Source organism: Rattus norvegicus, chromosome X (assembly GCF_036323735.1).
Source record: "Rattus norvegicus strain BN/NHsdMcwi chromosome X, GRCr8, whole genome shotgun sequence".
Taxonomy (NCBI): Eukaryota; Metazoa; Chordata; class Mammalia; order Rodentia; family Muridae; genus Rattus; species Rattus norvegicus.
Genome location: NC_086039.1, coordinates 81,720,302 through 81,742,655, shown reverse-complemented (window position 1 = coordinate 81,742,655; position 22,354 = coordinate 81,720,302). Strand labels below are relative to the sequence as shown.

At 38.3% G+C, this 22,354-nt stretch overlaps 1 protein-coding gene across 1 annotated transcript in view; it reads right to left on the bottom strand.

Annotated features, from left to right (window-relative positions):
* 2010106E10Rikl (RIKEN cDNA 2010106E10 gene like) overlaps positions 1–17,086 on the bottom strand; it is a 63,816-nt gene extending 46,730 nt beyond the window's left edge. Inside the window, exons 1-2 of the mRNA NM_001395116.1 lie at positions 16,945–17,086; positions 13,912–14,017 (exon numbers count right to left, since the gene is read on the bottom strand). Of these exons, the coding sequence (NP_001382045.1) occupies positions 13,912–14,017; positions 16,945–17,017 (179 nt within the window). The 5' untranslated portion in view covers positions 17,018–17,086. The remainder of the gene's footprint in view (positions 1–13,911; positions 14,018–16,944) is intronic.
* Positions 17,087–22,354: the final 5,268 nt, after the last annotated feature.

Genomic DNA, 22,354 nt, shown 5'->3' with positions numbered 1-22,354 from the left:
AACAAATGTTTCACACAATAGGGGAATACAAGTTATCTCATATGAGTGAATCAATGTTTCATTGTTACTCAACCATGAGACTTTTCCTTAATCTCTTCAGAGATTTACATCATCCCATTTTTCCACTTGAGCAAGTGCTCTAAACCTTACAAGTTTTGACACATTGAGTAATCATACCAAAGCTGTGGGATTTCAGGATTTCCTAACCATCAGCTAATGAAGATGTACTAATTAGTACAAGGAACAGGGAGAGGAGAAAGGCTATCTTAAGTGAGCTTTCAAAACTTTCCTCAGTTTGTGCACTGCTCCTGCCCCCGTTCAACTTTGACTACTCCAGCTTTCTGGCTTCTGTAAAAATGGAGTTCTACACAGTAGAAGCTGCTAGTTCTCTAGAGGGCAGGCCCTATCCCTCCCACCCACTAACTTCTGAAGGAAAGAATACAAGTTAACAGACTAAATCTACCATGCCACAAGAAATGCAAGAAGAAACAGGAGAAGAGAATAGGCTGCCAGAAAAACATGTGTGCCCTCATCTTTCCCAGGACTCCAGAGTTTCCTTTTTATTTTTTTAAAGAAGTGACTCATTTGTGAACTCCGTGTGTTTCATAAGTCTTGGGATGCAGCCAAATAATGTGAATACGGATCTCTTGTGCATAGACCAAATCCGGAGTGGCATACACCCACATAGAAATTTCTATGTTGGTGAAGTCAGTAGAATGGGATTTTTCATGTGTCCCCTGGAAGTGACTATAGGAGAAGTTTTCTGGGGTCGTGTCTTTAGAGGCACTGTCTCCTAAAGGATTGATATGAGATTACCCAGTTGTACAGTAAAGGCAGTTAGTAAGGTAAGCTACTTGTTGCTTTTTTGTGTGGTTCCAAAAACACATTAAATATTACTGTCATGGTTGACATGAAGGAAATGACTAGAAAGTTAGATAGTTATGATCTTTCATAGCACTAATTATCTGTGATTCCTTAAATTATCTGCCAGTTTCAAAATAATTATCATGTACTAATAGGATGTGCCTTTTAGTATGTAATATACTTTTACCCATTTAAACAGGTCAAAGAAGAGTTTTCATATATCTTATCCACTTGCCTGTATTTCTTCCTTGGAAAAGACTTTGGTGAGAATGTATTTCTTTACCTAGCAGTAAATCACAAATGGACTATCTATCTTACAATAATATTTCACTCATTCAAAAATGTATTGACTGTGTGCTAAATATTATTCCAGATACTTGCAATATACTGCTGAATAAAATGAAATTATCCATATGCTCAATTTACATAAAATATAGCAGAGAGAGACACACACACACACACACAAAGAGACAGGGACAGAGACACAGAGACAGAGAGAGAGAAATTAAGCAAAATTAGTAATTTATCTACAATGCTTAAATTTGAGAAGTGCTATGGGGTTAAGTACAGAGATTCATGTGCCAAGTAAATAAATGTTTATATGAAGGTTTTATTCCATAATTACAATAAGAAACAAAGAATTTCACATTCTACTTGACTACTGTGAGAAATACAAAGAAATATTTCAAATTTTTATAATAGTAACTGTCTCTGACTCTGTTCCAAAATAACATTTCATTTCTTATCCCTAGCCTCATAATGCTAAAGGCAACCTAATTGTACTTAACCTCTCTGCTGCATTTAACATAGCTGACCACTCTCTTCATTGAATTTTCACTTGCCTTCCAGAACATGTTTTTATTTGTGTATTTTTTCTAGTTGACTGTTTATCTCTACATTACATTTCTTGGTTTCTTGTTTTCACTGATCTACTTAAAGGTCGATGTATTTCACAGATATCATTAATATTTTTAGATTTGTATGCTTCCCTTATAGTACTTGTGGAATCTAGGAAACTAGAAAAGACAATAGAGAAGAGGAAGAAAGACATTTAAAGAATGGAATAGTGGAACACAGATACTATGAACAAGGAATAAGTGGAATGGAAGTTTAGGTGAAAAAAAGGAATGGAAGAATAAGGCAGAGGAGAGGGTAGAAGAAGGGATAACTAACATTAAAAATGAAAAGCCAGGCATGGTGATACCTGCCTTTAATTAAACACTTGAGAGGCAGAGGCAGGCTGCTGCCTGTGAATTTGAGGCCAACTTGGTCTATAAAGTTAGTTGGATGCCAGCCAGAACTACATAGAGAGACACAGTAATAATAATAATAATAATAATAATAATAATAATAATAATAATAATAATAATAATAATGCTATATAGAAATTTATTATACACATGTACATAAGAGAGACAGGTGAGAGAATTTAAATAAAAGAGTAATTGAAGTCATCCTTACCCATAGAATTATGCTATTTCTAGAAGCCAAAGGTTACCAAGTTAAAAGTCCAGTGCCAAGAGTGGGATACCTCCCCTCAGGTTATTGCTTAGAGGTGACCCAGAAATCTCCAAAACAGGTTATCATATTACACTTTGTCGCCAACCAGAACTTATTGGCAAGACTTTATTATTGAATAAACAACATACTTTCATCACAGGACATAGACGAATCATGTTGATGCTGATTTAGAAACTTTTTCCTCACTAGCTTGGTTTCATAGTACCAGAAGGTACTGTGTAAGCTGCTATGGGGGAAAAGTCTTCAAGAATTTTACCTGGTTTTTAACTGCAGCAATGACAGGTATAGCAGAATATGCCAGTGGGTACAACAGTGGCACAGATATTATGGGGGTAATGTACCTTGTTTGGTTGTATTTAAGGCCCACTCCCCAGTTGAAGACACATGACTAATACTAAAATCTGGCCAAGAACCCATGGTTGGGGAGCTCATAGGCTCCAGCATGAATCTACCATTTTTAATTTGCTAAATGGTATACAGCATTAAACCACCATATATATTAATATCTCTCTGCCCACAGATCAGTATACCTCTCACTTACCAAATATACATGAGAGTTGGTTATCATTCAAAGTGTATAAACAACAAAACAAAACCCTAAGAATGAATATCACAAATAATTTAAAATGGGATACAGCACTATGAAGTGGGCTCTCAAAAGATGAAACACAATTGGCTCAAAAATACTTGAAGAGACATCTCTGACGCCAGAGGAAAACACCAAACGCCATCTGGAACCCTGGTGCACGGAAGTTCCCGGAAAGGGTGGCACAGATCTTCCTGGTTGCTGCGGCCGCGGAGAGCTCGTAGGCAGCACCCCATGAGCAAACTTGAGCCTCAGGACCACAGGTAAGACCAACTTTTCTGCTGCAAGAGACCTGCCTGGTGAACTCAGGACACACAGAGGCAAAATTTCTGTAGGACCGGGCACTTCTGCTGTTTACCGGGAGTCCCAAACCCGTGGATCCCGGCCCGCAGCAGCTCTCTGCTCCCAAACCCCTTGGGAGAGAGACCTCACCGCCTGGTCGGGTAGACACTCCTGAGGCTGCGGAGCAGAAGAGACCACCAACACTGCCCACCCCTTCCCACATACCTGGCCCAAGAGGAAACTGTATACGGCCTCTGGGTTCCCGTAGAGGAGGGCCAAGGAGCAGCAGGACCACTGCGCCTGAGACACCGCCATAACCTGAAGGGACCTACTGGATAAACAGTTCTCTGCACCCAAATCCCGTGGGAGGGAGAGCTAAACCTTCAGAGAGACAGACACGCCTGGGAAACCAGAAGAGACTGCACTCTGCACACATCTCTGACACCAGAGGAAAACAACCCACGAGCAAACTTGAGCCTCGGGACCACAGGTAAGACCAACTTTTCTGCTGCAAGTGACCTGCCTGGTGAACTCCAGACACAGGCCCACAGGAACAGCTGAAGACCTGTAGATAGGAAAAACTTCACGCCCGAAAGCAGAACACTCTGTCCCCATAACTGGCTGAAAGAAAACAGGAAAACAGGTCTACAGCACTCCTGACACACAGGCTTATAGGACAGTCTAGCCACTGTCAGAAATAGCAGAACAAAGTAACAATAGAGATAATCTGATGGCGAGAGGCAAGCGCAGGAACCCAAGCAACAGAAACCAAGACTACATGGCACCATCGGAGCCCAATTCTCCCACCAAAGCAAACACGGAAAACACACCAGAAAAGCAAGATCTAGTTTCAAAATCATATTTGATCATGATGCTGGAGGACTTCAAGAAAGATGTGAAGAACTCCCTTAGAGAACAAGTAGAAGCCTACAGAGAGGAATCGCAAAAATCCCTGAAAGAATTCCAGGAAAACACAATCAAACAGTTGAAGGAATTAAAAATGGAAATAGAAGCAATCAAGAAAGAACACATGGAAACAACCCTGGATATAGAAAACCAAAAGAAGAGACAAGGAGCTGTAGATACGAGCTTCACCAACAGAATACAAGAAATGGAAAAGAGAATCTCAGGAGCAGAAGATTCCATAGAAATCATTGACTCAACTGTCAAAGATAATGTAAAGCAGAAAAAGCTACTGGTCCAAAACATACAGGAAATCCAGGACTCAATGAGAAGATCAAACCTAAGGATAATAGGTATAGAAGAGAGTGAAGACTTCCAGCTCAAAGGACCAATAAATATCTTCAACAAAATCATAGAAGAAAACTTCCCTAACCTAAAGAAAGAGATGGCCATAAGCATACAAGAAGCCTACAGAACTCCAAATAGATTGGACCAGAAAAGAAACTCCTCCCGTCACATAATAGTCAAAACACCAAAATGCACAAAATAAAGAAAGAATATTAAAAGCAGTTAGGGAAAAAGGTCAAGTAACATATAAAGGCAGACCTATCAGAATCACACCAGAATTTTCGCCAGAGACTATGAAAGCCAGAAGATCCTGGACAGATGTCATACAGACCCTAAGAGAACACAAATGCCAGCCCAGGTTACTGTATCCTGCGAAACTCTCAATTAACATAGATGGAGAAACCAAGATATTCCATGACAAAACCAAATTTGCACAATATCTTTCTACAAATCCAGCACTACAAAGGATAATAAATGGTAAAGCCCAACATAAGGAGGCAAGCTATACCCTAGAAGAAGCAAGATAATAGCCAGAAGCTGGAAAGAACCCAGATTCCCTTCAATAGAGGAATGGATACAGAAAATATGGTACATCTACACAATGGAATATTACTCAGCTATCAAAAACAATGACTTTATGAAATTCGTAGGCAAATGGCTGGAACTGGAAAATATCATCCTGAGTGAGGTAACCCAATCACAGAAAAACACACATGGTATGCACTCATTGATAAGTGACTATTAGCACTAATGCTTGAATTACCCTAGATGCCTAGAACAAATGAAACTCAAGACGGAAGATCAAAATGTGAATGCTTCACTCCTTCTTTAAAAGGGGAACAAGAATACCCTTGGCAGGGAAGAGAGAGGCAAAGATTAAAACAGAGACAGAAGGAACACCCATTCAGAGCCTGCCCCACATGTGGCCCATACATATACAGCCACCCAATTAGACAAGATGGATGAAGCAAAGAAGTGCAGACCGACAGGAGCCGGATGTAGATCGCTCCTGAGAGACACAGCCAGAATACAGCAAACACAGAGGCGAATGCCAGCAGCAAACCACTGAACTGAGAATAGGACCCCCATTGAAGGAATCAGAGAAAGAACTGGAAGAGCTTGAAGGGGCTCGAGACACCATATGAACAACAATGCCAAGCAACCAGAGCTTCCAGGGACTAAGCCACTACCTAAAGACTATTCATGGACTGACCCTGGACTCTGACCTCATATGTAGCAATGAATATCCTAGTAAGAGCACCAGTGGAAGGGGAAGCCCTTGGTCCTGCTAAGACTGAACCCCCAGTGAACTAGATTGTTGAGGGGAGGGCGGCAATGGAGGGAAGATGGGGAGGGGAACACCCATAAAGAAGGGGAGGGGGGAGGGGATGTTTGCCTGGAAACCGGGAAAGGGAATAACACTCAAAATGTATATAAGAAATACTCAAGTTATTAGAAAAAAAAGAAAAAAAAGAAAAAAAATACTTGAAGAAATATTCAGCATCCACAACTATCTAGAATATGCAAATTGAAACTACTTTGAGATTTCATCTTATCCCAGTCACAATAGCCAAGAACAATAGAATGAAGAGCAGTACATGATGGCAAGGAGGAAAGGGAAGGAGGACACTTATTCCTTGCTAGTGGGAATGGAAACGTGTACTTATCAAATGAGGGTGGTGATTTCTCAGAAGGCTAGAAATCATTCTTTATTAAGACCCACTCATGTGCACATACTCAACAAACTCTACAGCATACTTGGAGGGACTTGTTCATCCATGTTTATTGCTGCTCTATTCATAGTAGCTAGAAATTGGAAAAAGGTTAGCCATCCATCAACAAATGAATAGAAAAAGAAAATGTGCTATATTTATGCAATTGAATACTATTCTGCTGTTAAGAAAAAATATTGCAGATAGAATGGATGGAGCTAGAAAAAACTATCCTAGGTGAGGTAATCTAGACTCCAAAGACAAATAGTTTTTAAAATGTTTCTTAGCTGTTTGCATTTCATCTGTGAATTTGTTCAGTTCTATATTCTACTTTTAATTCCGATTGGTTTTATTTTTGGCATTGAGACTTTCAGTTCATATAAATTTTTGACACTAATCTTCTAGCTAATGTATAGATGGTGAGCATGTTTTGTTGTTGTTGTTGTTGTTGTTAGTGGTGGTGGTGGTGGTGGTCATGATGATGATTTGGTTTTGTTTTCTACTGTGTAGGCTGATAATGGCCTTTTCTTTGCAGTTTATTTGGCTCTTAACATCCCCCTGGCTACAGATGAAAGAATAAGAAAATTAGAGAATGAAGTATAATTTGAAGTAGACCATCTCAAAACATGATAGTACATGCCTGTAATCCCAGCACTCTGGATGCAGAGACAACAGGTCACAAGCTCAAGGCTAATCTGGAATATATAGCTAGATTTTTTCCCAAACACTGAAATAAAGGATTTCCCCTCCCTCAGTTTCTTAAATGACCAAGAAAATAGTGAATTAAGTAGCCAAAATGTAAATTCCATATTTTTTAGTTGAGGGAAAGTATGAGAAAAGAAAATGGGCGCTGTCTCTTTTCTTATGACCAGAATAGCATGCAGGGGCTTGGGATATATGAGAAGAGAAGAATGAGAAGGAACATGAGACTGAAGTGAAACACACACACACACACACACACACACACACACACACACACACACTTTGCTTTTTCTCCATGCCAACTAAACAAAGACAAAGAAAAGATATAACACATGAAAATATAGTAAAAGGCCTTCATGATCAAAAAACTACACCTGGTCAAGTCTATACTCTCCAGAAACGTTAGATACTACAAACACTAAACATTTAGCTCCATGAAAATCTGAATAACTGGATGATGGGTCTTTGAAACAAGGAAGAAAATGGCACTTCTTTAAAAGAAATGAAGCAGAGAAAACAGTAATATTATTGTGCATCCATCCCTAGGCATCATGTTCATAATTGCTGTCATATCTAAGGAAATATTACCCTTATTTAATGGGTCATCTTGAGAAGGAGGGAGGCATGACCAACTGAGCAGGATCTTCCAGTACAAGGATAATTCCCGTGGGAAAGTATAGAAGAAGGGAGGATATTCTGCAAGAATTAAGCATTCAATGGCAATTTGTACTCAAGTTTTTCAAGGCTGTGATAAAGCCATTCTTTATAGCCACAATGAAAAATAAATGTTACAAAATGCTCCTTGATAATTTGTAATCTGTTTTCTTCTTCTCTCTTTTCCCTGATACTAGGCTAGTGTGTTTATTGTGTGGGCATGTCTACTGTGGGCCTCGGAAATAGCAAATCTGGCCAGGAGAGGGTGTGACTTGTCACAAGACTTGATAAGAAAAAGAAGCAAATAAGAATAGAAGTGGGGAGAGGGGTAAAGGCCAGTTAAGATAACAAGAAAGTAGATGTGTTATGATTTATTTTCTTCTGTCAGCCTTAAATGCAAACTTGGTAATTTTATGGAATTAATTTAGGTCCAAATAACAATTACAAAAAATTGTTCCCCATAGAGGAAGACAGGCTTCCATATTCCAGTACTGCTGTATGATGAGCCTGTTTTTTCCTGAATTGACATGCTTAAAAGTGGGGCCATGGCTGCTTAAAATCAATGCCTGCAGGGAGTAAGCAAAGGATTTACATGATTGTAATTAAACCTCTTCAGTCCTTGAGAACTAGGATGTGTAATCTGTAAAGGAGGGCATTACAAACTTCTGTAGGGGAATTTAGACACAAGGATTGCAAAGCAAGTTCTGGCATTGTGAGAGAAAGTATAGCAACCCCAGCAACCAGGGAGCAGACGCTTTCCGGTGGATAGCTCAGAAGGAGAGGCCATAAAATGGAGTACGGTGGAGTGTAATAAATTGCCCACATTATCTTCCAGAGTCTTGAATTACCAGTGAGAAAGATGACTGCAATGTTGAGACTAATGATTGACTACTGGGAACTAAGTGTTTTTTATTTCTGTTACAGTACCTAACATTTCTCCAGTGCTGGGGAAATAATTCCCTCCCTTAGCTTTTTCAGCATTCCTTTGAATTAAATGCATAATAGTGAGCTACCTTCATTTGGGAAGAAAGAATGCATATTACTAAGTGATATCATCTGATTCCATTACATACATAAGCACACACAAAATATATGTATATATATTATATATATGACAAATGTATTATGTATTATGACAGAGTATAAACTTTACACAAACACGTACACACACACACTATATATATATATATATATATATATATATATATATATATATATATCCTTTCAGGGATTATTTATATAGTTTGTCATTAATTCTTAATGAATGATCATTCACTTACTTACATATAAAGTAATAGGTTATCTACTTCAAGATTCAAGGTCTTGGGCTATCTACACAATTCTTAGGTATGGTAGCTTCATTAGTTATAACCGGTTTAATTTCAGGCAACATGTAACATTATATATAAACCTTTCAAATACCAGGATGCTATGAATTTTACAGGCGTTTGAATGCTCCTAGGCTATATATGGTCTTCAAATTTTTCTTGCCAAGAACACTAAGCAATACCAAGCTTTGAGAATTGCCAGGTGTGCCAATACAGTTAGAGGTCATCTGTATGGCTTTGCAGTAAGGGTAAAAACAAGAGGTACACTTGGCTTTTTAGTAACAGCTGAGAAAAGGAACTGAGACTAGATGCACCCTCTAAGAACTGAAATTTGTAAGAGTGCCCACTACAAATAGAGCCACTGAGACTTTATTAGCCACAGTGTGAACCATCCAATTCATACAATGGGTGGGAAAATGCCTCATTTCATCACTTCCAATATGCTATAATGTAACCTGTAAGTTGGAGTCAATATCCATAACAGGCCTTTTGTGTCATTTTCAATAGTTACCGACTCCCAAGATGCAGCTGTTTCCTGTGAAACTATTTCACCCCCACACTGCCTCTAGTGGTTTCCATAGCACCTATGGTCTGAAAAGTTTAAGAGGAGTTGACCTGTAAACCAGGAAGTATTTGCTGTACAGAAGTTTGAACAATGGGTAGCAAAATATCTGGACTTACACTGTAGTACAAATCACTATTGATGCTACCCATATTAAGAGTAAATTTGTAAAGCAGAACAGGTAATGGCCAGAGTTGTATGGCCAGGGTAGCATAACTGCTAGTACTGCAAGGGCCTGGGGCACTGGTTATTTGTAAATGGACTGGGTATTTATTATGTTGGGCACAGTAACCAATATTGTGCTGGGGCACTTTTATCTACTATGTAATTTTCAGAAAGCAGATCTAGAATAAAAAAATCAAACAGGCTTCTTAACTGAAAACATATGGAGCTGAAGAGGTGACACAGCAGTTAAGAACACTTGCTTTTCTTGAAGACGACTGGGGTTCAGTTCTTGGCACCTAATGGCAGCTCACATCCATCTGCCATTCCAGTTCCAACTTCATATTTTGGCTTTTCTAGGCTCTACATACATGTTGGATTTACATACATGCAACAAAAATATTCATATACATACAGTAAAAAATAAGTCTAAAAAAAAACACGAATATCGGGTTGGAAAGATGACTCAGCAGTTATAAATACTGACTTTTATTCCAGAGGATTCAGGTTTAATTCCCAGCACCCACATGGCATGTCACAACTATCTGTAACAGAGTATCATATATATATATATATATATATATATATATATATATATATATATATATGTATGTATGTATGTATGTATGTATATGTATAACACCAATGATTATATAATAAAAATAAATCATTAAGAAAACAAATATATAGCTCCCATTGATTAAATTCATCTTGTTCAGCTGAACTTAATTCCTTGAATTACTACTAACAAAGTTAAATTTTCATGTAACCACTATGCCTGCTCCTTATAGGTAGTTGTGGGTTTTGACTTTTGATACAAAAACCTGAGTCCAAGCTATATATGCAAGTGTTATACAGCAGAGTTGACAAATGGGCAAATGTTTCCGCTCATAACACACAAAGCATTATGTTCATTATATTTCTTGCATTGGTCACCGAAGTTTTGCCACAGTGTGAAGAATTCCCTGCCTTCATGTTTTCTGTTTATCTTGTTGGACTTCAGAGTTCTTGTCAAAGTTTGCACACTGAGTGTATCAAAGAAAATATAATGGAATACTATAACTGCCCTCGTAATCTTGATACAACATTTTATATTCAATTTTAGGTACCATTCACAGGCCCCCATCTTGTTGGCTAGCATATATTCTACCACCCCTGCCAATATGTTATCTAACTGGAATTATGCCACAGGGTTGCCTAAATGTACACAGGATGGCATACATTTGCCTTTACAACTTACTACTAAATATTTACTGTTCTACACATAGCTAAAATAGTGCTATTTTGCTGTTATCTCTATAGCCTGTGGAATCTTAATACGTTATTAGATATTGCCTCTGATCCAAGCAATTACATTCCCTTACAAGGGATTGTTAACTGCTGCCTTCCTCTCACAGAATGTCACAAGACTCTCACCTGAGTGTTTATGGCTACATAAATGATGGCTCCATAAAGAGCTTCAGTATAGAAGCCATGGAAAACTAGGGGAGAGAAGCCCTAGCTATGTGGCTACAGGGAAGCTCTCTTTGCTCTTGGGAAAGGCTTTCCAAGTACATCCTCTTGAGGGAAAGCATCTACACTCCTGTAAGTAACCCCTCATCTATGCCCCATAAGAAAGACCAATAAACTCATTGGTTCTCCACAGTAAACTTTGGTGAAATTGTACCTTAGTTTGACATCAGGACTTTGGGTGTAGGGAGATTGTGTCTCTCCCTGGGAGATTTTTTTATCAACAAATATTTCTCCTATTCAGGAAATGCTAAGACACTGATTTTGTTCCTATGGCTTTTGGTGGGAAAAAACTGATTGTTTTTAATTACCACAACTGCTGTCTTTTCTGAGTATACACTTCAAACATATATATATATATATATATATTCAACTATCTATAAATTAAATATATGTTCAACTATATATAAATTAAATATATATTACCAAATATATATCACATATATACACACACATATATATATAAATAAACAAATAATCCAAATAAAAAATGGGGTAGAGACCTAAACAGAGAATTCTCAATAGAACAATCTCCAATGGCTGCTAAACACTTTCAAAAAGTGTTCAATATCCTTAGTATCAGGTTAATGCAAATCAAAATCAAAACTACTGTGATATTCCATCACACATGTCAGAATGGCTAAGATCAGTAACACAAGTAACACTCCTCCATTGTTGGTGGGAGTGCAAACTTGGAAATCTATCTACCTCAAAATCTAGCTATACCTCTTGGGCATATACCCAAAGGATGTTCCACTCTATCACAAAGACACTCACTCCATCATATTCAATGCAGTTTTATTCATAACAGCAAAAAACTAGAAACAACCTAGATATTCCTTATGCAAAGAGTGGATAGAGAAATGTAATGCATTTACACAGTGGAGTACTACTCTGCTGTTAAAAATGACATCATGAGGGGGCTGGAGAGGTGGCTCAGTGGTTAAGAGCACTGACTGCTCTTCCAGAGGTCCTGAGTTCAAATCCCAGCAACCACATGGTGGCACATGACCACCTGTAATGAGATCTGATACCCTCTTCTGGTGTGTCTGAGGACAGCTACAGTATATGTATATAAAGTTAATAAATAAATCTTTAAAAAAATGACATCATGAAATTTGCAGGCAAATAGATGGAATTAAAAAATCACTCTGAATGAGGTAACCCAGACACAGAAACATAAATATGTATTAATTTTAAGTGCACATTAGCCATCATATAAATGTTAACAGAGCTACAATCCATAGACCTAGAGGAGTTAGATAAAGAGGAGGCTTCTAGGGGAGACACATGGATCTCCTTGGAGTGGGAATAGACTAGGGGTGAGTGTTGAAATGGGAGCTAGGGATCAGGTGAGGGGAAATGAGATAGAGGGAAGGAGTAAGGGAAGAGACAGCTGGAATGTGGAGGAGTCTTTGGGAGGTGGTGTGGAAGCCTAGTGCTGTAGAAATTTCCTGGAAAATATGAAAATTATCCAATAAAGATTCCTAGTAATGGGGTATACTAGTCTGAACTGGCCATCTCTTATAGCCAGGCAAGGCTTCTAATGGTGGGACTGAGTTGCATTCAGCTGAGCTGTTGCCTAAGGGAGTCACATGGAAATCTCCAAACTGCTCAGGCTGTTGCTAAGCCAAAGAATTGGTTGCTATCTGCAAATTGACAATAGGTTCCCATTGCCAAGGACAACACCCACACAAGTCATTGAACATGGAGAAGTCAAACTGGTGCCTACATGGATCCTTCCTCCTTACTTTCTAGTCTCTTTGGTATGGGAAGGTACTCTGCAGGTTACTGAAAGGTAAACATAAGCACCAAACCAGAAAAAAACAATTTGACCAGCAATCTGTTCTTCCTGTTCCCTACCTCGAGAAAAGCTGAGAAAACATATACATGCCATCAAGGCTAGCTTCAATGCCTTACTGTTTAAAATCACTTTTCATTGTTTTTAGTATGAGTCCAGTTTTTTGTAGGACTATGTAAGTACTCCTATTCAGTGATTGGTTCATTGAATAAACCCTTATAAAGAGGAAAGATAAAATAGTACATGTATAGAAGTGAAAGGACATTTGTTCAGAATGTCTAGAGCATAGTCTATCTGCATTTGTCCAACTGTATAATTTTTCAAACCTCAGAGCCCTAGCCTATACATGGTCATGCTATTGTCCATTTTAATTGTTGGCTCCTTGCTGGCTATACTCTCTTTAGTCAACGAGGCAAGCTTTCTTATTTATATGGTATGTTTTCCTCCAATCACTCTCATTTTTAGGGTTAGGAAAATAGAAAATCTGTTTAAATTTTTTAATGTTTTAATGACTGTCATAGCATGTCTAAAGCATATTTTGATTTACAAATAAAAGATCATTATTCATTATTGAATAAAATGATGCACACCTAATTTTCTTGCTTGAGAGAGTAATAAAACAGTTTACTAATGAATATATATATATATAAAATCTAGGTGTAAAACGTCTATGTGCAGAAAGCAAATGTGAATGCTATTAATCTCATAAAGTCAAAAGAAACCATCTGTTTTAATTTTTTTAAATTTCAGTATAATTTTTATAATACTTTAGAAAAACACATTCATTGTCCTATGTGCATAAGAGCTGTTTCTTATTACATTATTATTTTACATCATTGCATATACAAGAGAGAGAGAGAGAGAGGGAGAGAGAGGGAGAGAGAGAGAGAGAGAGAGAGAGAGAGAGAGAAACAAAAACAGATGTAATTACTTACAATATACAATGTTTTCTTTTTTTACAGTAAACTACTACTTACTTGCAGAAAGGCTTGCCATCCTTGCATGCACAAGCAATAGACTTTGGGCAGAAACCTGTTGTGTTTCCTAGGCAATCTTTAAAGTCTTCCACAGATGCACAGTTGGCTATAAACAGTAAAATTCAAAAATCATCTTAACAACAGAAAATAATGTTTCAAATATATATATATATATATACATATCACATGCAAAGTTCTAAACATTAAGAAAAGTGTTCATGTGTGAAGGAGAAGGTAGGAACACACATGAAGAGTGCAAAGAATGACATTATCTTTTCATTCAAGAAAAAAATTTTTAAATAAAAAACGAAAATAAGTTTTGCTACTTTAAGATTTTCCAAACATCATACTGATAAGGATTAGGCTTCAGATTTCATGGGGACTATCCAAACATCATTTCCTCATACTATTTTATTCTGTTTACTTTGAAAATATGACTTTATGAAGATCCATAGCATTGTGGATAAAAGGACATCTAATGCTCTCTCAGAGCAAATTAGAGCATTATCTTCTGGATAAGAAAGAAAACCAGCAGCTCTCATGGTAGAGGCAGTGTACAACTGGCATGCCTACCCTCAATTTACTCTTGCTTTCCTAGAAAAACAACTGCATCCCCGTCCCTTTAAAGAGACAAGACATAAGTTCAGAGGACCAGGAGAATAAAGAGAGATATGTAGCAGTGGGGAGTAGGGAATAGTTAGGGGAACCACTAGAAAGTCCTGAATGTTAGGGATGTTAGAGGCTTCCAGGACCCAAAGGGGATAACACTAGCCAAAATTCCCAACAGCGGAAAGATAGAACCTGAGGAGACCATATCCAGTGGATAGGCATGGCCTCCCCAGTTGAGGGATGGGGCCACCACCCATCTCAAAATTTTCAACCCAGAATTTTTCCTGTTTAAAGAAAATGCAGGAACAAACATGGTGCAGAAACTGAAGGAAAGGCCACCCAAGACTACCCTACCTAGGGATCCATCCTATCTGCAGACACCAAACCTAGACACAATTGCTGATGCCAAGAAGTGCTTGCTGATAGACGCCTTGCATGGCTGTCCCCTGAAAGGCTTTTCCAGAACCTGACAAATACAGATGTGGATGCTCTCAGCCAACCATCTGATAGAGCATGGGGACCCCAATGTGAGAGTTAGGGGGACTGAAGAAGCTTAAGGAGATTGCAACTCCATAAGATAAACAACAGTGTCAACTAACCAGAGCCCTCAGAGCTTCCAGGGACTAAACCACCAAACAAAGAGTATACATGGCCAGTCCATGGCTCCTACTACATATATATGTAGCAGAGCACTGCCTTATCAGGCATCAGTGGGAGGGAAGGTGCTTGGTCCTGTGAATGCTTGATGCCCCAGAGAAGGAAGATGCTACTGGGTTCAGGAAGGAGTGGATGAGTGGGTGGGGGAGCACTCTCTTAGAGGCAAAGGGAAGGGGCATGGAGTGGAGGGTTAATGGAAGGGAGAACTGGAACAGAAACATTTGAAATGTAAACAAGTGAAATATTTTTTTAAGAAAAGGACACTGATTTACGAAGGTAGATTAAATAATCCATTGGCTGTGTCTCTGACTCTTTTTCTTGCTCTCAGAATTCATTTCCTTCTTTTGAGCTGTCTTGTTCATCCTCGATATAAGGGTTTTGCCTTATCTAATTGTATCTTGTTTTATCATGTTTGGTTGCTGTTTTTAGGAGGCCTTCTCTTTTCTGAAGGGAAATGGAGGTGACTCAGTCTAGAGAGAGGGGAGGTGGGTAGGAGCTGGGAGGAGTGGCGGGAGGAGAAGCTGTGAGTGGGATATATTGTATGAGAGAATAATCTATTTTCAATAGTAATAATAATAATAATAATAATAATAATAATAATAATCCCCAACTAGTAAGCCACAGAGAGTAACACAACAAGTACTTCAGCATCAATGCATACCGTTTTCCCCCCCAAAGTTTCCATAGACACTTTTTCTGCCAAAGATATGGCTGCAGTAACACCCCAATAAGAACTGAGGAAAACACTAGTCTAAAAGCAAGTGAAAAGCGCTTGTTACAAATCACAGGATGCATAAAGCACAAAAATCTTAATCCCAGAAAATGGTGAATCATTTTATCCTTCACCAGCACAGATTTAAAAAAAAAACAGTTTATAGAGTGAGATTTCAGAAATGTCTGAATCCTGGTATCTCTTTAGCATAGAAGATGTGTGTAATTTAGAATTCAATAGGAGGCTAATAACATTTGTACAGCCTATTTTTCATGATTTTATTATTTAAATATATTACTAAAAGAACAAAACAGAATATCACAAAATATGATAGCATTTGTAAGCAAAACTTAAAAAAAATCAATTGAATACTTGGAAAGTTTGATTCGTGCTTTTCTTTTCTAATATGAAAAACAACTTCAACTGGCCAAAATATTCCCTCTGACTTCACATTATAGAAATCCCCACCACAATTACTGGGGCAAATATTGTTGCTTAGCTAAACTTTGACCACTTCTGTTTTTACCAGGCAATGTTTAGAAAAAGAAATATAGTTCTTTTCTTGGTAAAAATTTAAGGCTTTAATTTATAGACAGACATGATTACTTAATCTATTTATTTAGCCACCACTTTAAAGTAATCCATGTGATTTGATTATATCAGAGAAATACATAACTGAATATATTGCAGATTGAAATTTTTCTTAAAAATAAATTACAACGTTAAGACATTCTGAGAAACAAATTATTAAGTGTAAGTGGTCCAAACTAATTACCAGCATCCTGAAAATAAAATTTTTAATTATTTTCCCACAGAATTTTTTAACCTAAGAGAATTTTTACCTAAGAGATCAGAAATGAACATGTTATCTTCAGAAGAAAAAAAAACCCTTCAGAAAGTAAACAACTCAAATAAAGAAGATTCTTTCAAAATTTGCATAACTTCAACAACAGAGCTCTTGCCTAGAATGCTGGTTAATTCCTTAGGTTTGGACACTGAAACCCACTTAATTCATTATGTCTTCAACCTATAGAAATAAAACAAGATTTTCTTACGTTGTGAGCAATGCGCCATCAAAAACCAGGAGATGAACAGAATTTGAGTCAGCATAAATGTGCAATCTGCCATTATGAGAGTAAAGCCGAACCCTAAGCAGCGTTAGCAACTGAACTTAGGTCTCCTGTCGTTCCGAAAGCCAGCTGGTGAGGAAAGATTGTGAGTGGCTTATATACGCCGTATGTGAAGATGGATTTTGAACTTTTCCCTTCCAGCCTGTGTAAACTGCTAATTAACTTTTCATTGTAGATGTATTGATTGCCTGTACCCACAGTTCCTGCTTCTCAGAACACAAGTGATTTGTTTATGAACTGTATACTGCTTGTGTTTATTCTCAAGTCCGTGCCATTTCCTAAAACCATTTGTTTATCTTTCTACTTGGTGTAATAATGTTTTTCCATTGCCAAAGAAGAATCTTTACTTGGAACGTATTTCTATGAATACAGTTTTCGACACTGCTTAGAGTAAGAGTTCTCTGACTTCATGGCCACTGGGACTGCTAAGCAAGGATCAGAACACACAACTGTGTGGCATCGCAAATAGAAAAAGAGAAATTAGAAAAAGGAATAGATGCAGAAGCAGATAAGTAAAGCTGCGAGGAAGGGAAAATAAAGCAATGAAGGGGGAAGTAATACCCAGTCAGCAAACACAGTTTAAAATAGTTGGGGCACAGCTTCCAAGTTCACAGGCAATACTTACAAAAGGGAATATAGTTTCTGATTTGGAAAGCATTTTAGGATTTATTTTATGGGCAGATATAATTGCAGTATTTATTTCTTCAGCCATTGCTTTAGAGAATATTTTATGTATTATTTCCTGTTTGGAATTTATCTGTTGTTTACTTTATTCTCAATCTCTGCTTTCCAGCTACCAATAAAATAATGATACTATGAGCTCCAGGTTGAAACTTTTTGTTGCCATGAATAAAAACATGATATCCAATAAAAGCATCCTTTATTTGGTGTACCCTGATTCAATATAATTTATTCTGAACAGTTTTGTTTAATATTTTAAGAGCAAGCTATTTATTTTATAAACCATGGCAATTAAATGTGTACTTTATGGTATTGGTATGCTATTATAAAATATAAATACTCATTTTGAGTATAAGCAATTTTATTTACTTGGATCTATTATGGTTAAAGCCAAGGTCTTGTATATACATAGTAAAATTAGACATGTTATAAATACAGAATTGAATTCTTTTTCTGTTATGTGACTTTCCTCTACAATATCCACTGCATTCATTTTGAGATCAACACTATATGGTCCAACTTGACCTTAGACTCAGTGGTGATCCACTCAACAACCCTTACTAAGTGTTAGGATATGTCACCACACCTATTTTCAAGTGAACTTTAAGACAAATATCAGTGCTCCTTGGCTCAGAACTTTTAAATTATTGGTGTCATTCAAGAATTCTGCTTATATAGTCTAGTGACAGATAAGTGAGGCCTTCTACAAGCAGTCTTCTTGCAGTTCCCTCAGGAACATTTTCCCTATTAAATCAATATCCACTTTCCTGAAACTTCCAGTTAGTAAGGAACATGTTGATTATGATTCATTTCGAAAGTTCTAGTATAAGTCTTGAGAAGGAAAAGTTTAGAGCTCACATAGTCAATTCAATATAGATACAGTTAATAACTGGTTCCTCTATCATTTTAAGACACTATCATTTGTTTTTAATTTTGTATAGTAAGCACACAATAGTAGATACATGTACAGCAACAAATTTCTCCTCAGTAAGCTAATAAACACCTTTCATGCTACATAGAAACAAGAATTTCCAGCTATTTCTCTTGTAGAACATTTTGCAGCTAAGAGGGGTCATATGAAAAATCTAGAAAAATAACAGACAAACAGCAAATTTGATAAGGATTCTCAGAAGATTTTCTCCCAGTAAAGATAAGGCTGCTGTCTCTTTTGGCCCCTTCTATTCCACATTGCCTATATTTTGGTGTGGCTATAATGACGGAACTTTATAAACGTATCTGGCCACCTTAAAACCCTGGGTTTTGCAGAATAAAAAGGTGAACAAAAATATGTTTGTGTGGCTGGATTGACCCTGAGATTGCCTAGTTTCAGACTCCTTAACATGTAAAATTTACTAATAAACTTCTGTTGTTTAAACTATGTTTTTGTTGTTTGTTTGCTGGTTTGTTCTTGAGAGAGAGTCCTACTGTGTAACTCTGCCTAGCTGGAAACTCACTGTGCAAATGGTGCTTGTTAGAAGCTCACAGAGACCTGCTTGTCTCTGCCCACCAACAACTGGAATTAAAGTTATGTGCCAAGAAGATTAAACTAGCTTTAGCTATGTGTTCTGAACAGGAATTTGTAGAAGAAAAGAACTGTAGTTGATATAATTAAAAAGTAGACAATAGCATGGACTAACAAAAATGCTTTTTTATTATTGCTTTTATATTTTACAGCCCAGTCATTGCTCCTTCTCAGTATGCCCCTCTCACATTTCCTCATCCCATTTCCCCTCCACCCCCATGTCTCCAAGAGGGTGGACCCCTGCCAGGACTCCTGACTTCTTGGGGCCTCAAGTCTCTAGAGGGTTAGACAGGTCTTCTCCCACTGAACCCACACCCAGCAATCCTCTGTTGTGTATTTGGTGGTGGCTTCATATCAGCTGGTGTATGCTGCCTGGTTGGTGGCTCAGTGTCTAAGAGACCTAGGGTCCAGGTTAGCTGAGGCTGCTGGTCTTTCTATGGGGTCACCCTCCTCCTCAGCTTCTTCCAGCCTTTCCCTAATTCAGCTACAGGGGTCCTCAACTTCAGTGCAATGGGTGCCTTTTAAAAAAACTTCTAGGAAGAAGAGGTCAATATCCTATAGTCTAATAAGTTTTCTAAACATTTATTTTCTTATTTGTATGAGTATAATCTTGCGTACATGTACTCCTGAATGATACTATGCTATGCTTGTGGAGGACAGAAGACAGCTTGAAAAAGGCAATTTTTTCCTCCCATGTAATCTCGGGGATCAAACTCACTCATCAGGCTGAATAGTAAGTGCCTTTAATCATTGAGTCTTTTCATCAAGATCTCATATATGGTGTCACACCAAAAACAATTGTTGCTAACCTATGGATTTTTTTTTAATTGACCATTCCATTCATTTACATCTCAAATGATATCCCACTCCCCGGTTACCTCCTCCACCAGCCCCCCCATCCCATGATATCCTACTTCCTGGTTACCCCTCCACCTACCCCCATCCCACATCTGCCCTCCTCTCTCCCCTTGCCTGTATCAGGGTGCCCCACCCACCCACACTCTACCATACACTCCAGCATCCCCCAACTCTGAGGCATCAAACCTCCCTGGGACCAAGGACCTCTCCTCATGTTGCTGTCAAGCAAGTCCATCCTCTGTTACATATGTATTTGGAGCCATGGATCCCTGTAAGTACACTCCTTGGTTGGAGGTCTAGTCTCTGGGAAAACTGGGTGGTCAGGTCAGTCTATGCTGTTCTTCCAATGGGGTTGCAATTCCCCTCTGTTCCTCCTGTTCTTCTGCCAGCTCCCCAAGCAGGTTATTGTGTTGCTTGGCTCCAAGCTTACACATCTGCATTGGTCAGTTGCTGGTCTGACCTCCCAAGGAACCACCGCACTAGGTTCCTGTCAGCCAGCACCTCTTGACCACAGCAACAGTATTGGGTTTGTTGTCTGTATCCTTAGGTGGGGCTGTCCTCAGTTGACCCTTTTTCCATCTGTGTTCCACTTTTTTCCCTGTTCTTCCTTTGGACATGAACATTTTGGAGTTAAAAAAATTTGAGATGGATGGGTGGCCCCATTCCTCACCCAGGGGTTGTGCTTATCCACTGGTGGTGGTTTCCCCCTTCTCTGTGCATTATGGCTAAAATCAATCCTGTAGGGTCCAGAGAGCTTCATGTTTATCTGGTGTATGGGACCCTCCAGTGGCTATCCCTAGTTTCTCACCACCACCCCCACCACTGCTACCTTTTTTTGTTTGATTTCATGACTGTCTGTACCTTTCTCACTTCTCCAATTTCTGATACTGCTACCCTTATTTCCTCCCCTCCTTTCTCCCTCCCTTGTCACCCTTTCCTTCCACCTCCCACAATTGTCCTGTTCCCTCCTCAATGCAAGACTGAAGCATCCACCCCTGGTCATCCTTCTTCTTATGTTCCATATGATCTATACGTTGTATCATGGGCATTGTGAGCTTTTTTGGCTAATATCTACTTACTAGTGAGTACATGCCATGTATGCTGTTTTGTGTCTGGGTTACTTCACTCATATTTTCTAGTTCCATCCATTTGCCTAAGAAATTCATGGTCATTGTTTTTAATCACTGTGTAGTACTTCATTGTGTAAATGTACCATATTTTCTGTACCCATTCTTCTGTTGAGGGACATCTGGGTTGTTTCCAGTTTCTGACTATTATAAATAAAGTTGCTATGAACATAGGGGAGTATGTGTCCTTGTTCTATGATAGAGCATCTTTTGGGTATATGCCCAGGAGCAGTATAGCTGGGTCTTCAGGTAGCACTATTTCCAATTTTCTCAGGAACCACCAGACTGACTTCTAAAGTGTTTTTACTAGCTTGTAGTCCCACCACAATTGAGGATTGTTCCTCTTTCTCCACATACTTGCCAACATGTGCTGTCACCTGTGTTTTTGATCTTAGCCATTCTAACTGGTGTGAGGTGTAATTTCAGTGTTGTTTAGATTTGTGTTTCCCTGATGACTAAGGATGTTGAACATTTCTTTAAGTGTTTCTCAACCATTCAAGATTCCTCAGTTGAGAACTTTCTATTTAGCTCTGTACTCCACTTTTTAATAGGGTTATTTGGTTCTCTGGAATCTACCCTCTTGATTTCTTTGTATATTTTGGATATTAGCCTTCTTTCAGATGTAGATAGGTAAAGATCTTTTCCCAATCTGTGGGTTGCTGCTTTATTCTATTGATAGTGTCCTTTGCTTTACAGAAGCATTTCAATTTTCTGTGATCCCATTTGTTGATTTTTGATTTTAAAGCATAGGCAATCTCTGTTCTGTTCAGGAAGTTTTTCCCTGTGCCCAAGTATCCAAGGCTCTTCCCCACTTTCTCAACAAACTCAAAGGAAAAAAAAAACATATGATCATCTCATTATATACAGAAAAAGCTGTTGACAAAATACAGCACCCATTTATGTTAAAAGTAGTGGAGAGATCAGGAATTCAAGGCCCATACCTAAACATAGGAAGAGCAATATACAGCAAACCAATAGCAACATCAAACTAAATGGAGTGAAACCTGAAGCCATCCCACTAAAATCAGGAACTAGACAAGGCTGCCTACTCTCACTTATTCAATATAGTACTCAAAGTACTAGCCAGTGCAATTAGACAACAAAAAAAATCAAAGGGATACAAATTGGAAGGGAGGAAGTTAAGTTA